General features: G+C 43.4%; 1 protein-coding gene across 2 annotated transcripts in view; it reads right to left on the bottom strand.

Annotated features, from left to right (window-relative positions):
• Positions 1–2,790: 2,790 nt before the first annotated feature.
• edem2 (ER degradation enhancer, mannosidase alpha-like 2) overlaps positions 2,791–19,907 on the bottom strand; it is a 56,874-nt gene continuing 39,757 nt past the window's right edge. The window contains exons 5-11 of one of the 2 annotated variants that reach the window (XM_077554415.1): positions 17,563–17,688; positions 17,225–17,436; positions 13,924–14,065; positions 13,719–13,843; positions 13,492–13,636; positions 10,869–10,990; positions 2,791–10,801 (exon numbers count right to left, since the gene is read on the bottom strand). In XM_077554415.1, the coding sequence (XP_077410541.1) occupies positions 10,349–10,801; positions 10,869–10,990; positions 13,492–13,636; positions 13,719–13,843; positions 13,924–14,065; positions 17,225–17,436; positions 17,563–17,688 (1,325 nt within the window). In that variant the 3' untranslated portion in view covers positions 2,791–10,348. The remainder of the gene's footprint in view (positions 10,802–10,868; positions 10,991–13,491; positions 13,637–13,718; positions 13,844–13,923; positions 14,066–17,224; positions 17,437–17,562; positions 17,689–19,907) is intronic. The other variant, XM_077554422.1, reaches the window with a different exon arrangement.

Here is a 19,907-nt window from a genome sequence, read left to right as displayed (position 1 = left end):
GGTCTGGACTGAGGGAATGGCAACTCCGCCCTCCTGGTAAGGAAACAAGGGGGGTTGATAGCCACAGGCCGCGTTGAACGGGGATAGGCCTGTGGCCGAGCACTCGAGAGTGTTGTGGGCGTATTCGACCCATGGGAGGTGGGACGCCCACGAGGAAGGATGCTGCATCCGCCACCTTCCGCTCCACTGGAGGGCTCCCAGTACTCTGTCCTCTGGGACAATGGTTTCGGGTGGAGACCCCTCGGCGGCTGGACTGTGTATTCGGGACAAGGCGTTGGTGTTCCGGGCTCCTGGTCGGTAGGTGATGGTATAATTGAATCTGGTTAGGAACAGGGCCCAGCGTGCCTGGCGGGGATTCAGCCTTCGGGCGGACCGGAGGTACGCCAAGTTTTTGTGGTCCGTAAAAATCTGGAAAGGTTCCGCCGCACCCTCCAGCCAGTGCCGCCACTCCTGCAACGCAAGGATAATGGCCAGCAGCTCACGGTTGCCCACGTCGTAGTTGCGCTCAGCCTGGTTGAGCCGGCGCGAGAAGAAGGCGCATGGGTGTAGCCTCTGGTCCTCCGGGAACCGTTGGGATAACACTGCCCCCACTCCTGTCTCTGAAGCGTCGACCTCGACGACAAAGGGAAGAGTCTCATTGGGGTGTGTCAACACCGGGGAACGCGAAAATAATACTTTTAAATTGATGAATGCGGCCTCAGCCTGTTGGGTCCAAACAAACGGAATCTTGGTGGATGTCAGTCTTGTTAGCGGATGTCAGTCTTGTTAGCGGTTCCGCTTTTAAACTGTAGTTGCGGACGAATCGACGGTAGAAGTTTGCGAACCCAAGGAACCTCTGTAGGTGTTTCCGGGACGTGGGCGTTGGCCACTCGACCACAGCCTGGATCTTGGCTGGGTCGGCTCTCAACCGACCCTTCTCCACAATATAACCGAGGAACTGGACTGAGCTGGTATGAAACGCACACTTCTCGGCTTTTACATATAGCCGGTTCTCCAGCAGCCGCTCCAGGACTAGCCGAACGTGTTGTCGATGTTCGGCTAGATCTCTCGAGAAGATCAAGATGTCGTCAAGGTACACAAAGCAGAAGTGATTGATCATGTCACGCAAGACGTCATTAATGAACCCCTGGAATACTGCGGGAGCATTTGAGAGGCCGAACGGCATAACCAAATATTCAAAATGTCCAATAGGTGTTTTAAATGCTGTCTTCCACTCATCGCCCTCCCTTATCCTCACCAGATGGTAGGCACTGCGAAGGTCCAGTTTGGTGAACACCGTAGCTGAATGTAAGGGAGCAAACGCTGAGTCCATTAGCGGCAAAGGATATTTGTTTTTGATAGTTATATCGTTCAGACCACGGAAATCGATGCACGGGCGTAGGGTCTTGTCTTTCTTTTCCACGAAGAAGAACCCCGCCCTTAGCGGTGACTTGGAAGGCTGAATCAGTCCGGCCGCCAGGGACGTGGTGAGGTACTCCGTGAGGGCTTGAAGTTTTTGGCTTGGCGATCTGATATAGGCGTGTACCAGGCAGCGGTGCCCCAGGAACCAGTTCTATTGCGCAGTCATAAGGTCGATGTGGAGGGAGAGACATGGCCCGGTCCTTACTAAACACCTCCCGCAAGTCGTGGTATTCTGCCGGTACCTCATCCAGGTTAATCTCCTCTAACATGGCTTTGGCTGGGCCACGGTGATCATCCACTGCTGACTGCAGGCAATGCGAGTGACAGAAAACACTCCATCTCTCCAACCTGGGAATGCCCCAGTTAATGTCCGGGTTATGCCTGGCCAGCCAAGTCAGGCCCAGGTCTCCTCCCAGCTGCATAGGCTCCGCGCCATCTCTGGCAGACCATGAAGCGTCGGGAGGCGGGGCGTCGACGAAGCGCCCCGCGGACGTGGCCGACACCGGCTGAGCAGCCGTCTCCTTTGCCTCCGGTCGTCGCTCCTCCTCCTCCTCCCGTTCCCGCCGTCGCTCCCGCAACCGGTTATCCAACCGGATGGCCAAGCCGATGAGCTCCTCCAGCGTGGACGTCTCGTCCCGTGCCACCAGCTCGTTCTTAATCCGCGGGTTTAGTCCCTGCCGGAAAATTCCACACAGCGCCGCGTCGCCGTAACCACTCTCGGCGGCCAAAACCCGGAAGGAGATGGACAATTCCGCCACGGAGGAGTCGGCTTGCTGGAAGTCCAGTAAGCGGCTGCCTGCTTCTTTCCCTCTTACTAGGTGGTCGAAGACATTACGGAATTCAGTCAGGAAGGCAGGAACTGAGGCTCGGAGCTCCGGGTTGGTTTTGCTGGCCGCCATCGCCCATAACGCTGCCTGGCCGGAAAGCAAGCTCATAATAAAGGCAACTCTGGCGCCGTCGTCCGGGAAGGTGTACGGCTGTTGGTCGAGGACCAGGCTACACTGATGAAGGAACTGGTCACACCCACCAATTTCGCCAGCGTAACGGGGGGGATGCGGAATATTGGGTTCCCGGAAGACAAGATTGCCTGCTGATCGGGATGCGGGGAAGACAGGAGACGCTCTGGCAGGTCGTGAGTCTTCCGCGGCCGTGGATTCCGGTCTCCGCTCCATCTTTAAGGTGAGCGATCCAATCTGTGCAGTTAGTGCCGACATCGCCTCCTTTAGATCCTGGAAATATTGCTCGTGCCGGCCGAGCAAGTGTCCATGGCTGGCCAGGACCTGGCGCGGGCTGTTGGGATCTGCGGGGTCCATACTTGGTCGGGTGATTCTGTCACGGCTTGAGAAGGGAGGACCCAGATGCAGTGAGGAAGGCGAGCCACGGCAGGGATGCGGATAACTTAGATTTAATAGCAATAAACGAAAACACAAAATCACACACACAGGCGGACAAAAGTAAACACAAACTCACGCGCACAGGCGGATAGCAAACAAACTCAAAAGCACGCACAGTGGCGGCAAAAAGGTCAGTCATGGGCAGCAGGAGAAACACTTGTAGGCCGAGTACAGTCGGGTCAGGAGAGCGGCGTCTCGGAGTAATCACCCGACACTCCTTGCTGTGTCCATCAGGCTTTTATTGAGGTCTGATGGCAAGATGGCATGATGGGCAGCAGGTGTGTATGGTGGGCGTAGCCCACCAGCTGACCCAAATCATGACAGTTTAACTGTTCATGACTTCGTTGCTTGTTCTTGACAAGGTTATTTATGTGGTTCTTTGTACATTTATTTAATTTTGGACTTGGTTCTTTCATTGTATTTTAGTTTTTGATTTGGTTCTTGACTTAATTCTTTGTTCTTGACTTGTTTCTGTGGTTATTTACTTTGTTTGTACTGACTTGGTTCTTCCTGAACTTGGGTCTTGGCCTAGTTTTTAGGTTATTGACTTGGTTTTTGAGTTTGTCCTTCCGTTCCTAGCGCTTGGCTTGGCTCAGATTTTTTGTCATTTTGTTTGTTCTTGACTTGTTTAACTGTTCATGACTTGGTTGCTTGTCCTTGACAATGTTATTTATTTTGTTCTTTGTTTATTGATTTCATTTTGGGCTTGGTACTTTCATTGTGTTTTAATTTTTGATTTGGTTCGTGACTTAATTCTTGGTTTTCGACTTGGCTATGTTCAAACTGCAGGTCAATTCCCATTTGTGCTTTGTGCTCACCATAGATGCGTTCTGTTCACATTAGAGGAAGACACATTTGTTTTTGGAATGTGAATAAGTACATAAAAATATTGGATCTAACAAAACATAGCTTTTGTTCATGTGAGTAATCAATATGATTAAAGTTCAGGTAATTAAGTCAACAAAGAAGAAAAATCACACACGCAGATATGTGAGCAGACGTGTGAGCATTAATATGATGAAGGACAAAAAAAGAGCAGAAGAACGTGAGTGAATCATATCCTGCAAATTCTAAATGTTCCTAAGTTGCAGGGTGGAGTCACCAACATGAACACACATGATATGTGCAATCATTTATTCTATTCACACGTTGCTACATCGCATAGTGTGTGTGTGTTGTGTGTCCGTGCTTGTGTGTGCGTGGTGAGCAGCAAGCAAGCTAACCTTGGATGGAATTCCCCTTTAGTCACAATGTGAGAATGATGAAAACACACACACACACGCACATCATGAGAAGACTATGCAGTGATGTGTGAGTCCCGCCCTTGTGATCTTGTTGCCATTGACTAGTTAGCTGCTAATGGCTAACAGATGATTATGTGTATGTGTACTTCCTATGCTTGTGTCCTAAACAAGGCTACAGGACAATTACATAATATAGTGCATACACGTTATGTACTGTATGTGAGCGTGCGTATGATGTGTTACATGGTGAGTTTAGGGGTCTGCAGCCAATTAAAGCACACAAAAGAAAGTTAACAGCAGACTCGCACGCTGTTCAAATAAAAAGTGGATGTTTGTGTCTTTTCCTTGATGGCTCCTCATTGAAAACTATCCTCTAGTTCTGATGTGTCAAACTGGGCGTTCACATTAAGTGCTTGGAGAGCCTGATTAAAATGATGATGTCATGGCTGTGGAAGCCGACGCCTCCTTAGAGACCACGTCAAACATTTCAGCAAACATCTGGACCAGTGGACCCCAACTCAGGAACAACTTTCATAGGAGGCTTGCTCTGCCCAAACTAACTTGTGGTCCTTGGTATGCTTGTGCTGGTTGTAGTAAACTCTTCTGCTTATTAACTACTGTTGAGCATGGCTACCCACCCCAAACCTACAGCTCAAGTTGCAGCCTTGTTTTGTGTTCCCTTCACTCTAACATACTTCCTTGAATGCTTGAGTGTAGGATTTAGGCCTGCAACTAATCATTATTTTAATGATCGATTAATCTGTAGATTATTTTATTTTATTTTATTATTATTTTATTTGCTTCACTGAAAAATCAGATTAAATTTTATTTTTTATTTATTTATTTATTAAATAAATTTAATTTCCATCACATGCTTCAAAAACAGGACATTATTCATTATTTTGGAATGTAGATGTTTCTGGGGTTGGTGAAAGATTTTGGTTGGTAAACCGGTGGGTAGTAGGTGATGTCTGGTCGGTGCTGGATTTCACTTTTTCTTTCTTTTCTTTGATCCTTCCTCGGGTCTCCTGACAACCTCACGACTTTAGCTGGATTCTGAAGTATTTGTTTTAGGTGAACTAATGAGTACACACTCACACGCACACACACATGCATGTACTCACCCACATACAAAATAAAAAAAAAAAAAAAAAAGAGAGAGAGCAATGATGATGACATGTCAAATCGGTAAAATTACCGAATGAACAATACTGAGCTCTCTCGGTAAAGAAAAAGTAAAAAAAAAAAGTACATTATTTCAAATTGGCAGTTGCAAAATAAACTAATTATGATTCAGTTGCTGCACTGTTAACCCAAATAAGTTAGCAGAACTAAAAAATAAAAAAAAAGTGAGGTAATCGGTTGTCTCACCTTTTTTGAGTTGTTGCCTCACTTCTTTTGAGTTGATCAGCTCAAAAGTTAAAGTTTTGCAGAACTTGAATGGTTTGATTACACTAAATTATTTATTTTTTGGATTCATAGTTACTTAGAAGCTTTCTGTTACAGCAACTCAATTTTTCTCAGTTACTAATTTATAAATGTTATAAAACCACTGGATTAAGTTAACAGAAGTCCAAACCACAAGTACACTGTGTGTCCTCACGAAAATCCTGTTAATGCTGGAGCCTCCTGGCTGTTTTCGGGAGTTGCCAGTCAATCGCAGGGCACACACAGACAATCTAGGGACAATTCAATTAACATACAATGCATATTTTTCAGAATGTGGGAGGAAACTGGAGTACCGGGAGAAAACCCACGCAGGAACATAGTAGAGAACATGCAACCTCAGCCAGGAAGGCCAGAGGGCCGGATTCGATCTCACAACTTCTGGACTAGGAGGAAGACATGTTAACCAGTTGGTCACCATGCCACCTGCTATGAGCATATGTTTATAATCTAACATAAATTATTATAAATTTATTTAAATCAGATAGGAAACTGAGAACAAATTATCATTTACACTGTCAACTATAAGGCTAAAAAAAAATTACAAATTAATAAGTAAAATAAATTATGAAACATCAGCTTATTTATGTTTTTAAATTACCCAAAAACTAGTATAGTTCAATTTAATTAAAACTTTTTAGTACAAATTACTCATAAAAGCATACAAAGTTACACCAACTTAAACAAATTAAGTTAGTAGTAGTTTTCATAAAACTTTGAGTATTGTGTACTTAACCTATTTGATTATTTTGAACGTTTGGGTTTTCACTACTCCATGTGCTCATATGCATTCATCGGTGCAAAGGTTATACTTGTAGTTTACACGGCAGCAGCCGCAGCACGTGTGGAACCTTTCTGGAAATTTAAGACTGTTTGGCATTGCAAATGTGACGGATAATTGATTGCTCTGCCGAATGGGAAGCTATGCCTTTGAGTTCAAGTTCTCCCCATCTGCCCAAGAGCATCTTAATGCAGACCTGCACTGTCAGGTCAGGATCTGCCGTCGCGATTGTAATCCTCGCGTTAAAGGCTACGTTTATCACTATCCTGCGAACATGGAGGTCTCAGAGAAAGGGGGTGGGTCCTCTCTGGCACACCTCACGAAGTGAGGACCGGCTCTTTTTCTTGGGTTGCGATGGGCTGGTGCTTGGAGAGCAGAAATGACCTACGGTGCTCAGAGATGGGTGAAAAAGCATAACACCACTTTGGCATGTTTTTGGTGAGGAATTAGCATTTTAATATACCTAAAGACTCCAAAAAGTTTACTTTTCATGATACGTCAGTATCGTGCTATGTAATACATGCCAGTGGGTGTTGCACAGTCGGCCATTCAAGACTATTGACTGTGTGTGACAGTGCAGCATAAATAGAGTACAGTATAGGACTATCTAAAATATGGAGCAAAGTAAGTACTGTATGTAAGGTGATACTAATAATTGAGCCAGCCGTGTATTTTATGTTCCACCCTTAAAACCGAGGTCTGGCAACGGGTCTGGAAAGCACGTTCAAAATGGCTAAATGCTAGACCGAGTAGACCATGCATTGCATGCATGTTTTGTAACTGATTGGGTTACAATTTACAAATTCATTTAATGATATAAATGTTCAATACTCTAGTCTTTATTTAATGCACGACAATACAGGACACAGCATCGTTGATTCAGAAAATCATGAGAAAATGAATCACGTCTTTGTGACCTAACATTATGATTAGTTACACTCAAAGCAATTCAGAGATGTTTACATATTATTAGATATGTGAACAAATGCGCTGGAAATATTATATATATATACATATTTTTTCTTTCTTTCTTTTTTTAGCTTTTAACCCTATTAAAATTTCCTCACTAAAATCACCGCCAAAGTGGTGTTTTCCTCCAATCACCCATCTGAGCATTCATGCTCACTCCTGTTCTCCAAGCACCAGCCCCTCCCTTCTCACTTATCTCCATCGACAAGTGAGAACCCTCTCCTGTACACAACGCACACATGACGTCACATCCACAGACAGAGCGCTGATAATTTTAACCAAAATCCAGTTTGAAGATAATTGGCCAGAGGCTTGCAGGAGTACCCATTGTGAACAACTAAGGTGTTACTACTAATCTTATCTACTAATTATAAGATGTTTCAGTCATAAATGGTCAAATAAAATGGCTATTGTAAAGATATTTTTTGACAATTTGTTACAGAGAATAGCTTTTAAGTGCAACTCAGTTCACAAGCAGACTACCCCAACCAGGCGCTTGCTCCATTCTCACTAATATTTGATAACGGCACTCAAAGGGGACATTACATGGAGGACCGTTGAGCTTGCGAGGTCGGAGACGACTGACATTTATATCATAGTTTTCGCTGTTGCTGTCAATCACAGCTAGGCCATGCCCAACCGGCCTAGCTGTGATTGACAGCAACAGCAAATACTATGATATAAATGTCTATACTAGGACAAGCTATGCTAAATAAACGAACCAAATGCTATGATAATAAATCACTATTTTAACATGGAAATCAATATAAAGATGTTTGCAAAACGCTACTATTCCAACTCGCTAAGGAGGCATGTACGAGACTGAGACGGTGGGTGGCAGAGCGACTATATCATATTCTAGAAAGGACGTAGTAAATCACTTCACTTCTCGTCTAATAAGAGGACCCTTATTAAGCCAAATTATGCTTATCCCAGTGTTTAACCTGAAAATGGTGTCATACAGACGTTTTTCCCCACCAAACTCAAACTTTCAACAAACATGCACTAATATGTCAAAAATAATGACCAGGGCATGTAGACAACATTAGTAGACACCCATTTATACAGTTTAGCAGCAAAGAAAAAAAAGTTGATTTGTCGTTGATTACCCCTTTAATAACTAAACAAAGTGCAATTTCTGCAGAAATTGCGTGGGAATGCTGAAAACCTGAATGCTATTAACTAAATGCTAAGATTTGAATGCATGTGTTTATTAAGTAAATTGAAAAATAAATTACTCAAGTACTAAAATGTGGTCCAAGCGGGGTTTGAAGCCAGGTATTCCGTGGTGGAAGACAATTGCTCTTACCACTGAGATAACTTAACTTGTTAGAAATCGTGGCTAACAGCGTATTTATTTTGAAAAGAGTCATCTGATGTTGAAAGCTAACACGCATTTAATAATTTCAGTGAAATGATAATCCATTTCCTGATATGATAGTCAGTTGGTATACATGTACTGTACATGTATAGAGCAATATAGCTATATACTTAGCATAATGGTCATGGATATATTTGCAATGTAGAGTCGGAGGTGGGATTCAAATCTGCAATCTCCTGGTTACTGGACAATGCACTTTCCCAAGTGTCCCACTGAGCAGTATCACAGAGCTGGTAATGATAATAAGTTGTATGCATGGAAGTGGGCGTGGAAAGTGGGACTTGAAAAAATTTAAATGTCTGTCCCATTGAAAATGAATGGGGAAAAGTTGATATTTAACGTTAAATTGTGCAAATACTGTAAGTAATGTGAAATTAGACAATATATAGCCTGGGAAGCGTGAATTTTTTAAGCAAGTTGAAATTTGAACGGTGTAAATCGGAAGTATTATGTGGGAATTGTTACACGGCAAAAAAAGTGTGGCGAATAAAAATCACAATAATGCCTCAGCATTCCTAGATAATGGATCAGATTTATGTAGTGCTTTTTTGGACACTCAAAAACACTTCCAGAAAAAAAAAAAAAAACACTTCACAATGGATGAATTATTCACGTACTGACACATTGACATCTGGTGGCGGTAAACTACGTACGTAATTACAGCTGCCCTGGGGCAGACTGACAGAAGCGTGGCTGCCAGTGTGCGCCTATGGCCCTTCCGACCACCACGAAACATACACTGGTTGTATGAGTGGTGTGCGAGTGACACTGGAGGCAATGTGTGTGAAGTGTTTTGCCCAAGGACACAACGACATGCCTTGGGGAGAGCGGGAATCGAACAGCAGAGCTTCCGGTTACTGAACGACCAGCCCTAACCATGAGCCAAGGCCGCCTTTAAGTGTACGATATATTCTTGCTCAGCTTCCTTGCAATGAGAACCAAACTGATCTGACATGTATGTGATAAAATTAAAAGTTTTAATTATTCTGTCAGGGTTATTTGAAAATATCTGGTTAATTTGTGTTGGATGTCTTTGTTATTCTCGTGGGTCCATTTGTGAGCTGTATCAAATTATAAAGCTCTGTTATTTCCTTTAACATTTTCCTGTTGTTTTTATCTATCCAGTTCACATTAAAATCGCCCAGTATAAGAACTTTACTGAGCGCATTTAATTATTTTAAGACTACTTTAAATTGAGCATAAAAATTATAGATTGGCAAGTTAAAACAATACAGTCAATTACTACTTCTAATGTTTCCTGCATATGTATCTGTTTGCATTGAAAATTATCTTTCATATACTGTACAACAACAATGCACCAACTCTTCCAGTAGCCCCATCCCTTCTGAAAATGTTATAGCCTGGAAGACACAAGGCTGCTTGAGGTGATGTCTCTGTTAACCAGGTACAGTATATAGACAAATTAAGTCCAACTTTGAGTCAGAGCGGAATTTTTCCACCTGGTCATGAACAAATATGAATCGTCTATGGAGAGCTCCAAGGTGATAATCTAAGCCTCTTTCTCACGAGTTTGTCTTTTCCTGAGACGTAACAGACCTTTGCAAATCAGAGGGAGGGGCCCCAGTATAGTTCTTCTGCTTTGAAATTGGTGGCAGTCAACGTGGTGTGGGGGGGGATGTGAATACCTTGAGTGTAGAATATTTATTCCACGCACAAGGTCATAATAAATACTAATGTACTGTACTAATTTTCTAAACACAGACACAGTAAGTCACATGTTATCGGCAAAAACTTGTCCCAGCACGGCGAGTCGAGCGCTGAAAGGCTGAACGGGACAGGACAGAGGGGGCGTCTTCCGCTCACCCACTTTCACAGCAATGCTTCCTGATTGGGTGTGTGGACGAGGCTCTTCCGAGTGGTCGCCATGTTCTTTAGCGGGCTGTGATAGGCCGAGGAGGATGACACGGATCTCCTGTTGCTCACGGCCCTGGTGGCTGCAACAGTACAGCGCCGCCGGGTCCAGCGGGTGGGCCTCAGTGTTGAAGATGTAGCCCCCCGAGCTCAGGATACACTGGCCGTCTTCTCCGCCCTCCACCCACGACTCTGTCCCGCCACTGTGCAGGAAATGGTTGGGGTCGAAGAGTAAGTAGAGGTACTTGATGGTCTCAGCCAGGAAGAAGGATTCCATTCTGTTGTCCAGCTGGTGGTCTCGCAGGTCTTTCACCTGAAAGCACAAACCCCATCAGCTTGGACCGATGCCCTCGCGCCACCTCTGTCAGGGAGGCACTCACGCTGGCATAGCCGCATGGCGTCTTGGCAATCCGCTCAACAGACTCAACCGCGTCCAGGCCGAGCTGCAGGTATGTGTGATCGGCCGTCGCCTTGAACAGGTACATGGCGCTCTCCACCAACTCTACATCGCGCAAAAGAAAGAAACTGAAGATTAAAATTCAAGCGATATAGATTGATTAATGAATTGTTTATTTCCGTTCTATACATAGAGTACAGAAAAGAAAACACAAACATCCTTTTGAACAAATCAATTAAAACCGAAAGCACCAGGCGTATTGTGATGCATTGTGGAGTTTGTCCCTTTTTTTTTTAACTCTCAACTGCTACCTCTGGCCTAAAGCATAATTGCAGCCTGTGTCAAACTTGTGCGTGGTGTGCGTGCGAGTTTGTGCGCTTAAATAAGCTCTTATTTTCAGTTTTCTTGGAATCTGAGCTGGAGTTTGGGCACATGATCCTCTGTAGCCAACCTTATTATTCTAATCGCTTTTTTTTTGTGGGGAATAATTGTGTCTATATTTGTGAGGCAACACAAGAGATAATATAACAATAAATGAAGACCTTATTCAGGAAATCTTCATCACTCCCACAAACGTTTGAGTAACTCGTTCAATTTCAATTATTTTTCAATTATTTCCAACAAAAGCCATCAGTGCCAAAGCTGTTGATCGCTTGTTTCTGAAGCCATACTGGTGGTCATTTAATAAATCATTTTTCAACAATGGCATCAAGTCTTTCTACAAAAGGTTTTAAGCATTTTTTTGGGTGGCCGTGGCTCAGGGTGAAAAGATGGTCATTCAGTAACTAGAAGGTTGGCTGCTTGATCCCAGCTCTCTCCAAGTCATGTGTCGTCGTATCCTTGGGCAAGGCACTTCACACACATTGCCTCCAGTGCTACTCACACTGGTGTATGGAAGGTGCGAATGTTTGTTGGTGGTCGGAGGGGCCGTAGGCGCACACTGGCAGCCTCGCTTCCGTCAGCCTGCCCCAGGGCAGCTGTAACTACTAAAGTAGTTTACCGCCACCACAGTGTGAATGTGTGAGTGCATCAATAATGTATCCATTCCATTGTTAATCGTCTTTGAGTGTCTAGAAAAGCGCTATATAAATTCAATGCATTATTATTATTTAAAAAAAAAAAGTCTGGTCTGTTTTTGACACAATATGCTTTTGTCACCCTTTTTTATAAATTGGTATCACTTTTGTAATTTTCATTTCATTAGGAAAAGCACTTGTTAAAAAGTTGCAAACATAGGTAAATGGTTCAATAACACAATTACAGTACTTCTTTTACAAGTAATGTGACATATCAACATCAGTTGATTTTTTTTTTGTTTTTAAATATTCTAACAATTTCTAACATCCCTTAGACAGACCCCTCGAAAAATTTAATTGCAAATTATTCAAAGCACAATCAAGCTTTATAACTTCATCAGGTCGAAATTCGGGCCTACATTAAAAAACAACACCAACAGTAAATTCATTAATTCATAAATCAGATAAAAACATTTTTTATTATTATTATTATTTTATTGTTTTCATCATACTGAAACTAGAATAATTGGAAATATAGTCCTACTAGACTAATATTGCGGCTTCCAGTCAATCCAAGCTGGGTTTTTCTGGTGGCATATTTCCAATGTTACTATGTAGAACCGATGTGTGGGAAACAGCACAGCCATCTTCCAATAGCTGCTGTGACTGAGCAAAAAAGGTTGGATAATGGTGAGTGCATTGGACTTGTTTATCGCTGTTGAACTGTCAACCAAGAGAGCATTTAGCATTAGCTTAAGTAATAACACAACTGCCACCGGTCACCAAATTGACTAGTGATTAAATATGTGATAAATAGTTCCTGGTGAGAAGTTATTGTATATTCAATTTTCAGCAAAATTGTAGCGTTCAACAAGTGAGCCATAGAAAATGACCAACACATCTACGGTACTCCCACACAGTCACAACTTAAAGCAACACTAGGAACTTTCTGTTTATGTTGATTATGGCGGCACCATATGGACAAAAGCGGTATTGTTATGTTTGAAGGAAGACCACATTTTCCATGCGGACAAGCGCATTGCGTTGTTTTTGAGTTCACGCCATTGAGTGAAATCCGGGCCATTTTTGATCCTTGATTGTCCTTTTATCCGGGTAGCTTCCCTTTTTCTTTTCTGTCTCCTCAGACAAAACTTTTCAGTTGTTTTGCAGCTTCTGACAGAAAAGCAGTAATCGTGCATCAACATTCAAGTTGACTTTTGCCTTTGTAACGAATGGAAAAAGGGGGACGTGATGTATGCCATAAAGCAGTCAGCACATTTGTAGTATTTTGTGTGGCAGTGTTCCTACCATCCTCATAAAAGTTGTTAAGTGCCAGTAAAAATGATAAAGAACCATTGCAAAGGTACCATTCAACTAGTTTTAAGTCGATATTTCATCAGAAGAGTTATAAAAATATTTACTACTAGTGGTATCATTACTTGGTATCGGTGAGCACTCAAGCTGAAAAACAAGAAGGAAACATCCCTATCAGAGGGAGTATGTACAGATAAGAAAACAGATGATCATGAGTACAGGTAAACCAAAGATGATGACATGGCACAAAGAAAGAGTATGTTTAAATAACCAGACCAGGTCTGAGTGGGTATCCCTCCCTCTTGTCCACGGTGTAGCCCTGAGAGATACTGTAGAACTCAGGGAGACCTCCAAACTGCCTCCACACTGAGTAATAGTTCTGGAAGGTTCTGACGGCACTGTCTAGGTTGCCTAGCAGAGTCTGAAATAAACGCAAAACACTTTAAAGCACTTCTCCCTCCTCTCCAAGTGGTAGCATGTGGGGGGGGGGGGGGCATAGCTACCTGCAGCCCAGGCCAGAATGCTTCCAGGGACTGGAAGACAGGCATGGACACGGTACCTTTGTGCATCTGCACCCACAAATACCAGTCATCAAAGCGTGTGTAGTTCACAAGGGCCCGGTTGTAGGCTGTCGTACCAAAGTGATGCCTCATCATCATCACACATCGGTCGTATCGGTGCAAATGATGGTCAGGTCACATGACTCACCGTCAAACATATGTAGCAGCTCCTCATCCTGCAGCAGGATGGCACCCTTCACCAGATACTCAAAGTATGAGTCCACGCCAGCACCAATGCCAGCGTCCTGAGCCACCCACTTTTTGGAGACCACATCGATGTGGTTGCCCACCTGCAAGCCCACAATGACAAGGATTTGTCTTTCAAATAGATGAGAGCTCATTTTAGCAAAGGATTAACGCTCAATGAGATTTGGTTTATGCCAAAGGCATCTATGGAGAAGAAAACACCAATCGTATTTTTATTAAAATTTTTTACACATAACTTCCTATATTTAACTCATATGGACCTAAGCGAAAGCTGTATGTGTGCAGTTGGCGTGGACGGTAGTTAGCTGTCTCGTTAACTCATTCAAACCCAAAAACATGTAAATAAGTTTTTTAATACTTTGTCCTTCACTCTCAAAAACTTCTTTTTTTTTTATGCAAGCGCATACACAAGGCTTTGATGCAGCTTCTGACATGAAGAGGTGGCTTAAAGCAATAGTAGATATTACTAAAAAAAATGGTCAGTAGGTGGCGGCAGAGTATTAGAGATCAGTCAGGGCCATGTTGCAGCAAGCTGTTTTTGACAGTTTTCTCAACAGGAATGTGAATAATGATGAAATTTATATTCTACCTATATTCTAATGATAATGGCTGAAAAATGGAAACAGATACAAATATACTTTTTTTTCTAGATGAAAGAAGAGACTAATCTTTCTTTTAGTAGCTTGCATGTTTTTTTTGCAAAATCAGTCAAAATCCAGTATAACAGCCGAGAGCGAAGGGGGTTGCTTCAGTGAAAATGATTGGGAGTGAATGAGTTAATCTGGTTTGAAACACGTAATTCGACACCTCTGTTACAATCATTATTAGTGTATGTTTGCTAGTAAACTATGTGAGCAGTAATCTACTAACCCCGTAAAAAATTATCGCTGCAAATCTGTGAATACTTTGAGGGCTGCCAGTCGTTTCACTTACGATACGATACGATATACTTTTATTTTCCCCGTGGGGAACTTTTTCCTGGACTCCGTCCAGCTGCAGTTTACAGTTAGGAAAAAACAACAGAATAGAAAGAGATAAAATCAAAATTAAATAAGAAGTGCAGCAGTAGTTTACAGTAAGAAAAACAACAGAATAGAGAGAGATAATTAAAATAAATAATACACACACACTCCTATATATATATATTGCACCACTTAGTTAATGTCGGTTATTAAGCAATTTGATGGATGTCGGCAGGAATGAGTTCTTGTAGCGGTTCAGCCTGGTTCTGGGGGCCCTGAATCTCCTGCCGGAAGGCAGTAGCTAGTACTCATGATCAGAATGTGAGTCGGGTCAGTAACAATTTTCTGTGCCAGTGTAGTGACAGACTGCTCATAAAGCATCTGTAGGAAAGGATGATTCCTGACCCCCATGATCTTCATGGCAGTCCGCACCAGACCGGCAATCTGTGACCTTGACTGCACAGTCAGGTTGCCGTACCAGGCCGCAATGCCGTATCTGATGATACTTTCCAATGCAGCCCGGTAGAACAACAGCATGATCCTCTGCTCCACTCCATAGACCCCCCTCAGTCTGCGTAGGAAATAGAGACGCTGTTGGAGTTTGGAGCAGAGACTTCCAACGTGTACCCTCCAGCTGAGTGTGTTGTCAATGTGGACCCCCAGATACCTGTATGAACCCACCTGGCTGATGTGATTGCCTTTAATGACGACTGGCCTGTGGTCACCAACAGTTTTTGGATCAAATATCACCTCCTCTGTCTTCCCCACATTGAGCACAAGATGATTCCGGTCACACCACTGGACAAATCTGAGAAATAGACCAGTGGGCTACCGCCGGCCTGCAGCAGCTTGCTAGCCATAATTTTCCTCTGGCGTTTTAGCCTGACAGTTATGCCAAAGAAGGACTTAATGGAGAGGAAAACGCTGTAGTCACAAAATCCGTAATATTGGGGCATTCATAGTATTATTTTCAGAGGTTGATGTGCGCATAAGTAGAGAAGTCAACATAAATTTGAGCTTAACAGCACAACTAATAACAGATTCAAATCTGACATTTTGGTAGCAAACACAGTGATTGGGTACTGTACCTCAAGGGGTAGAACTAGACACATTGCAGTGTGATGACTGTTATAATAAATGTACATAAGTTATCCCATATTTACTCTTATAGTATTGCAAGGCATTTATTCAGCGGTGAGGCCTTGTTTGAGTCATGTGGGTTAAAGTTATGTGTGAAGAGAGCAGAGCCCCGTGACAAAAGATGCTCCTGCAGCTGCAAAACAGAAACTGTCTCCTTATCACAAGATAGCGGCTGGAACACTTTGCGGATGAACTGTTGAACTTTGACTGTTAAAACCTTCAGTGCCAAAGAAAGACACAAAAAGAAATAAAAAGAGAGGACTCGGCAGTGTATGCTTCAGAGCAGTAGGAGATTGTAACTGTGCACATCTCTGTCCGTTCTCGTCGCGAGTAAAAATAATCTATGGCTACGTTCACACTGCAGGGCGTGATGCCCAATTCGGATTTTTTGTTAAATCCGATCTTTTTTGGACTGTTCACATTACAAAAACAAATTCGACTTCAATGTGAACACAACGCGCACGTGATGAGACTCGCATGCGCATAGAGCACACGTCAAGTGATGTGCACCCAAAACAAACGACGTCACGTTACAGAGTTTACAAAGATAAATATGGCCCCGACTCGACGCAACGTTTTCCCTCCAGCCAAGCTGCCGAGGCAAGCGACCTTTATCAGTGCCATATGCAAATTTAGCTGTGCCAACGCACGCTACTGATTGGTGGGCTGGTGGACTCCTTTCGCGGACATCTTAGGAATTGGATTTTTGTGTCTTGCCTGCATGAATTACGCAAATTAAGATGTGCAAATGCCCGCTCCTGATTGGTCGACTGTTTTTACACTCGCTCGGCTGCTGTCCTTGGCTTCCGTGAGCGTCAGTGTTTACAATCAGAAACCCGTCTAACAAATTTTTTTTTTTCAATCTTATAACGCCAGAGTAGCGAGGTTGGAAGAGGTAGAAATATTTTGTGGAAATGAAGGAAGACTCTTCGATATCTTAATTTCATTGAAGATGACGTTGCGTCATCGACGTGTGTGATGAACCGTCTGCAGTGCTGAATTTCTACTGTCGCCACAAATGTCAAATATTGCTGGACAGAGAGGTGAAATCTATCAATTATTGTTTGTCTTCTTTGTCGTCTCAGCTTAATAAATCACTGCATTTACAACGCTAATCCCGTCTGCACACTTTATATTTACCAGTCCAATGTCCGACCTGGTCTTCCACAGAGCCCTCAGCGCCCGGCGTGCAGTGTCCTCAAATGTGGAGTCACCCGTAAGTCGGCTCAATGTGGCGAATTCCAGGATAAAGGTTCCCACACCAGCAGTGCAGGTGACTGATGTCTCGGTAGGACTGACACCATGCAGCAGGTTGATCGTGCCATACGGCATTCCAGTGGGAGTGTCGAACGCTGAAAATCATGGGGAAAATGTGGCTGTGCGCGTTTTATGCTCTCCTGTCAACTTTTCAAATGGTTTGCTCTACTAAAACCAGAGTATTGAAATATCACCATGTGTACGTGTATGTGTGTGTGTACCAGGTAGCAGTTTCCTGGCAGCCTCCTCGGCCATCCTGAGGAGTGGTCCGGAACACGGCCAGCCAGGCTCCAGCTGCACTCCGGCCCGCCCTGAAAGCAAGTGGGCGGACAGCAGACCCCCCACCACTAAAGGATGGAAAACATTATTTTGACATGCTCCGATGTGCCTGGTGGATGTTTTGTGACACCGGCAGTTGCTACTGGGGGTGGTAATGACAGAGTGACAGTCTGACATTTTAAAGAAATGAAAAAAATAAACAAAAACCAAAGATCACAATAGTGATGAATGTGAAAATGGAAAAAAACTATAATCATATATGCATTGTATTTTTAATCAATGCAAAAAAAGAATTAACACAATGCATGCACAACTTACACTTAGTGCATTTCAGATATTTCTAGCACAAATAAATTAAAAATTTATTTTCATACAAAATTATACACAAAATATATAATGTCTTCGTAAACAGAAACTAAAATGGTGAGGCAACATTTATTGTTGTAACAACTGCTACCGAATTGTAAATCATAGTCATTGTGGGTTTGTGTGTGCATGCGGATGTTTTAACTTTGAGGTCACCACCAGAGGTGGGCAGTCCATCGGGAGTGATAGACTGTGGACACCCGTTTTTCTGGTGAATGCTGAGAAACTTAAAAAAAAAAAATGTCGAACTAATAAACGGCAGACATGGGTTTTCATTTGTCAGTGTAATCGTCACTCACCGGGTCAAGCACGATATACTTCTCACTGACGGATGGACGCTGATGACTGAGGGAAGCACGAGTTGCATGTCTCAAGTCGGTGTGTTTGTTCGTGTGTGTTGCTTAACAGGACTACATTGAACATATGCATGTGAGAGTGACTATTACTTATTTTCCTTTTGGCTGTTCCCTTCAGGGATCGCAACAGCAAATCAGTTGCCTCCATCTAACCCTGTCTTCTGCATTCTCTGCTCTCACACCAACTACCTTCATGTCCTCTTTAACTACATCCATAAACCTCCTATTTGGTCTTCCTCTTGACCTCCTGCCTGACATTTGGAAACTCAGCATCCTTCTGCCAATATACTCACTATCTCTCCTATGGACATGTCCAAACCATCTCAGTCTGGTCTTTCTGACCTGACACTTTTCTCCACCCGTTCCAGCCTGCCTGCACACGCTTCTTCACTTCTTTTCCACACTCTCCATTACTCTGGACTGTTGACCCTAAATACCTAAATTCCTCCACCTTCTTGGTCTCTTCTCCCTGTAACCTCATTCTTTTACTTGGGTCCCTCCCATTCACACACAGGCACTCCGTCTTGCTAAGGCTAATTTTCATTCCCCTCCTTTCCAGGCAAACCTCCACGCCTCTAGCATCTCCTCCACCTTTTCACTGCTCTTACTACAGATCACAATATCATCAGCAAACGTCCTAGTCCATGGAGATTCCTGTCTAACCTCGTCTGTCATACTGTCCATTACCATAGCGAACAAGAAGGGGCTCAGAGCTGATCCCTGATGTAGTGCCACCTCCACCTTGAACTCCTCCGTCACACCTACAGCTCACCTCACCACCGTCTTACAATCCTTATACATAACCTGCACCACTTGAACATACTTCTCTGTCACTCCAGACTTCCTCATACAAAACCACAGTTCCTCTCTGGGCACCCTGTCATAAGCTTTCTCCAGATCTACAAAGACACAATGAAGCTCCTTCTGACCTTCTCTGTACTTCTCTATCAACATCTTCAAAGCAAATACTGCATCCGTGGTACTTTTTTTTTTTTTTTTTTGGCATGAAATCATACTGCTGTTCACAAATGTTCACCTCTGCCCTCAGTCTAGCTTCAAATACTCCTCTGTAGCTGCCACAACTCTGCACGTCTTCCTTGTTCTTAAAAATGGGCACCAGCACACTTCTCCATTCCTCCGGCATCTTCTCACTATCTAAGATCCTGTTGAACAACCCAGTCAGAAATTCTACTGCAACCTTTCCTAGACACTTACATACCTCTACAGGTATATCATCAGGACCAAGTGCCTTTCCACTCTTCATCCTCTTCAATGCTCACTTCATCCTTACTAATTTTTGCTACTTCCTGGTCCACAACAGTCACCTCTCCTATTCTCCGTTCTCTCTCATTTTCCTCATTCATGAACTCTTCAAAGTACTCTTTCCAACTTCCCATCACTACTGGCATCTGTCAACACACTTCCATCCCTATCCTTTATTACCCTAACCTGCTCCACGTCCTTCCCATGTCTGTCTCTTTGCCTTGCCAACCTGTATGGATAGTCTCTCCCTCCTTACCGTCCAACCTAGCATACAAGTCATCGTAAGCCCCTTGTTTGGCCTT

The sequence above is a fragment of the Vanacampus margaritifer genome, chromosome 1 (genome assembly GCF_051991255.1).
Source record: "Vanacampus margaritifer isolate UIUO_Vmar chromosome 1, RoL_Vmar_1.0, whole genome shotgun sequence".
NCBI classification, from domain to species: Eukaryota; Metazoa; Chordata; class Actinopteri; order Syngnathiformes; family Syngnathidae; genus Vanacampus; species Vanacampus margaritifer.
The sequence above is the reverse complement of the archived record's forward strand: the minus strand, read 5'-3'. Positions and strand labels throughout refer to the sequence as shown.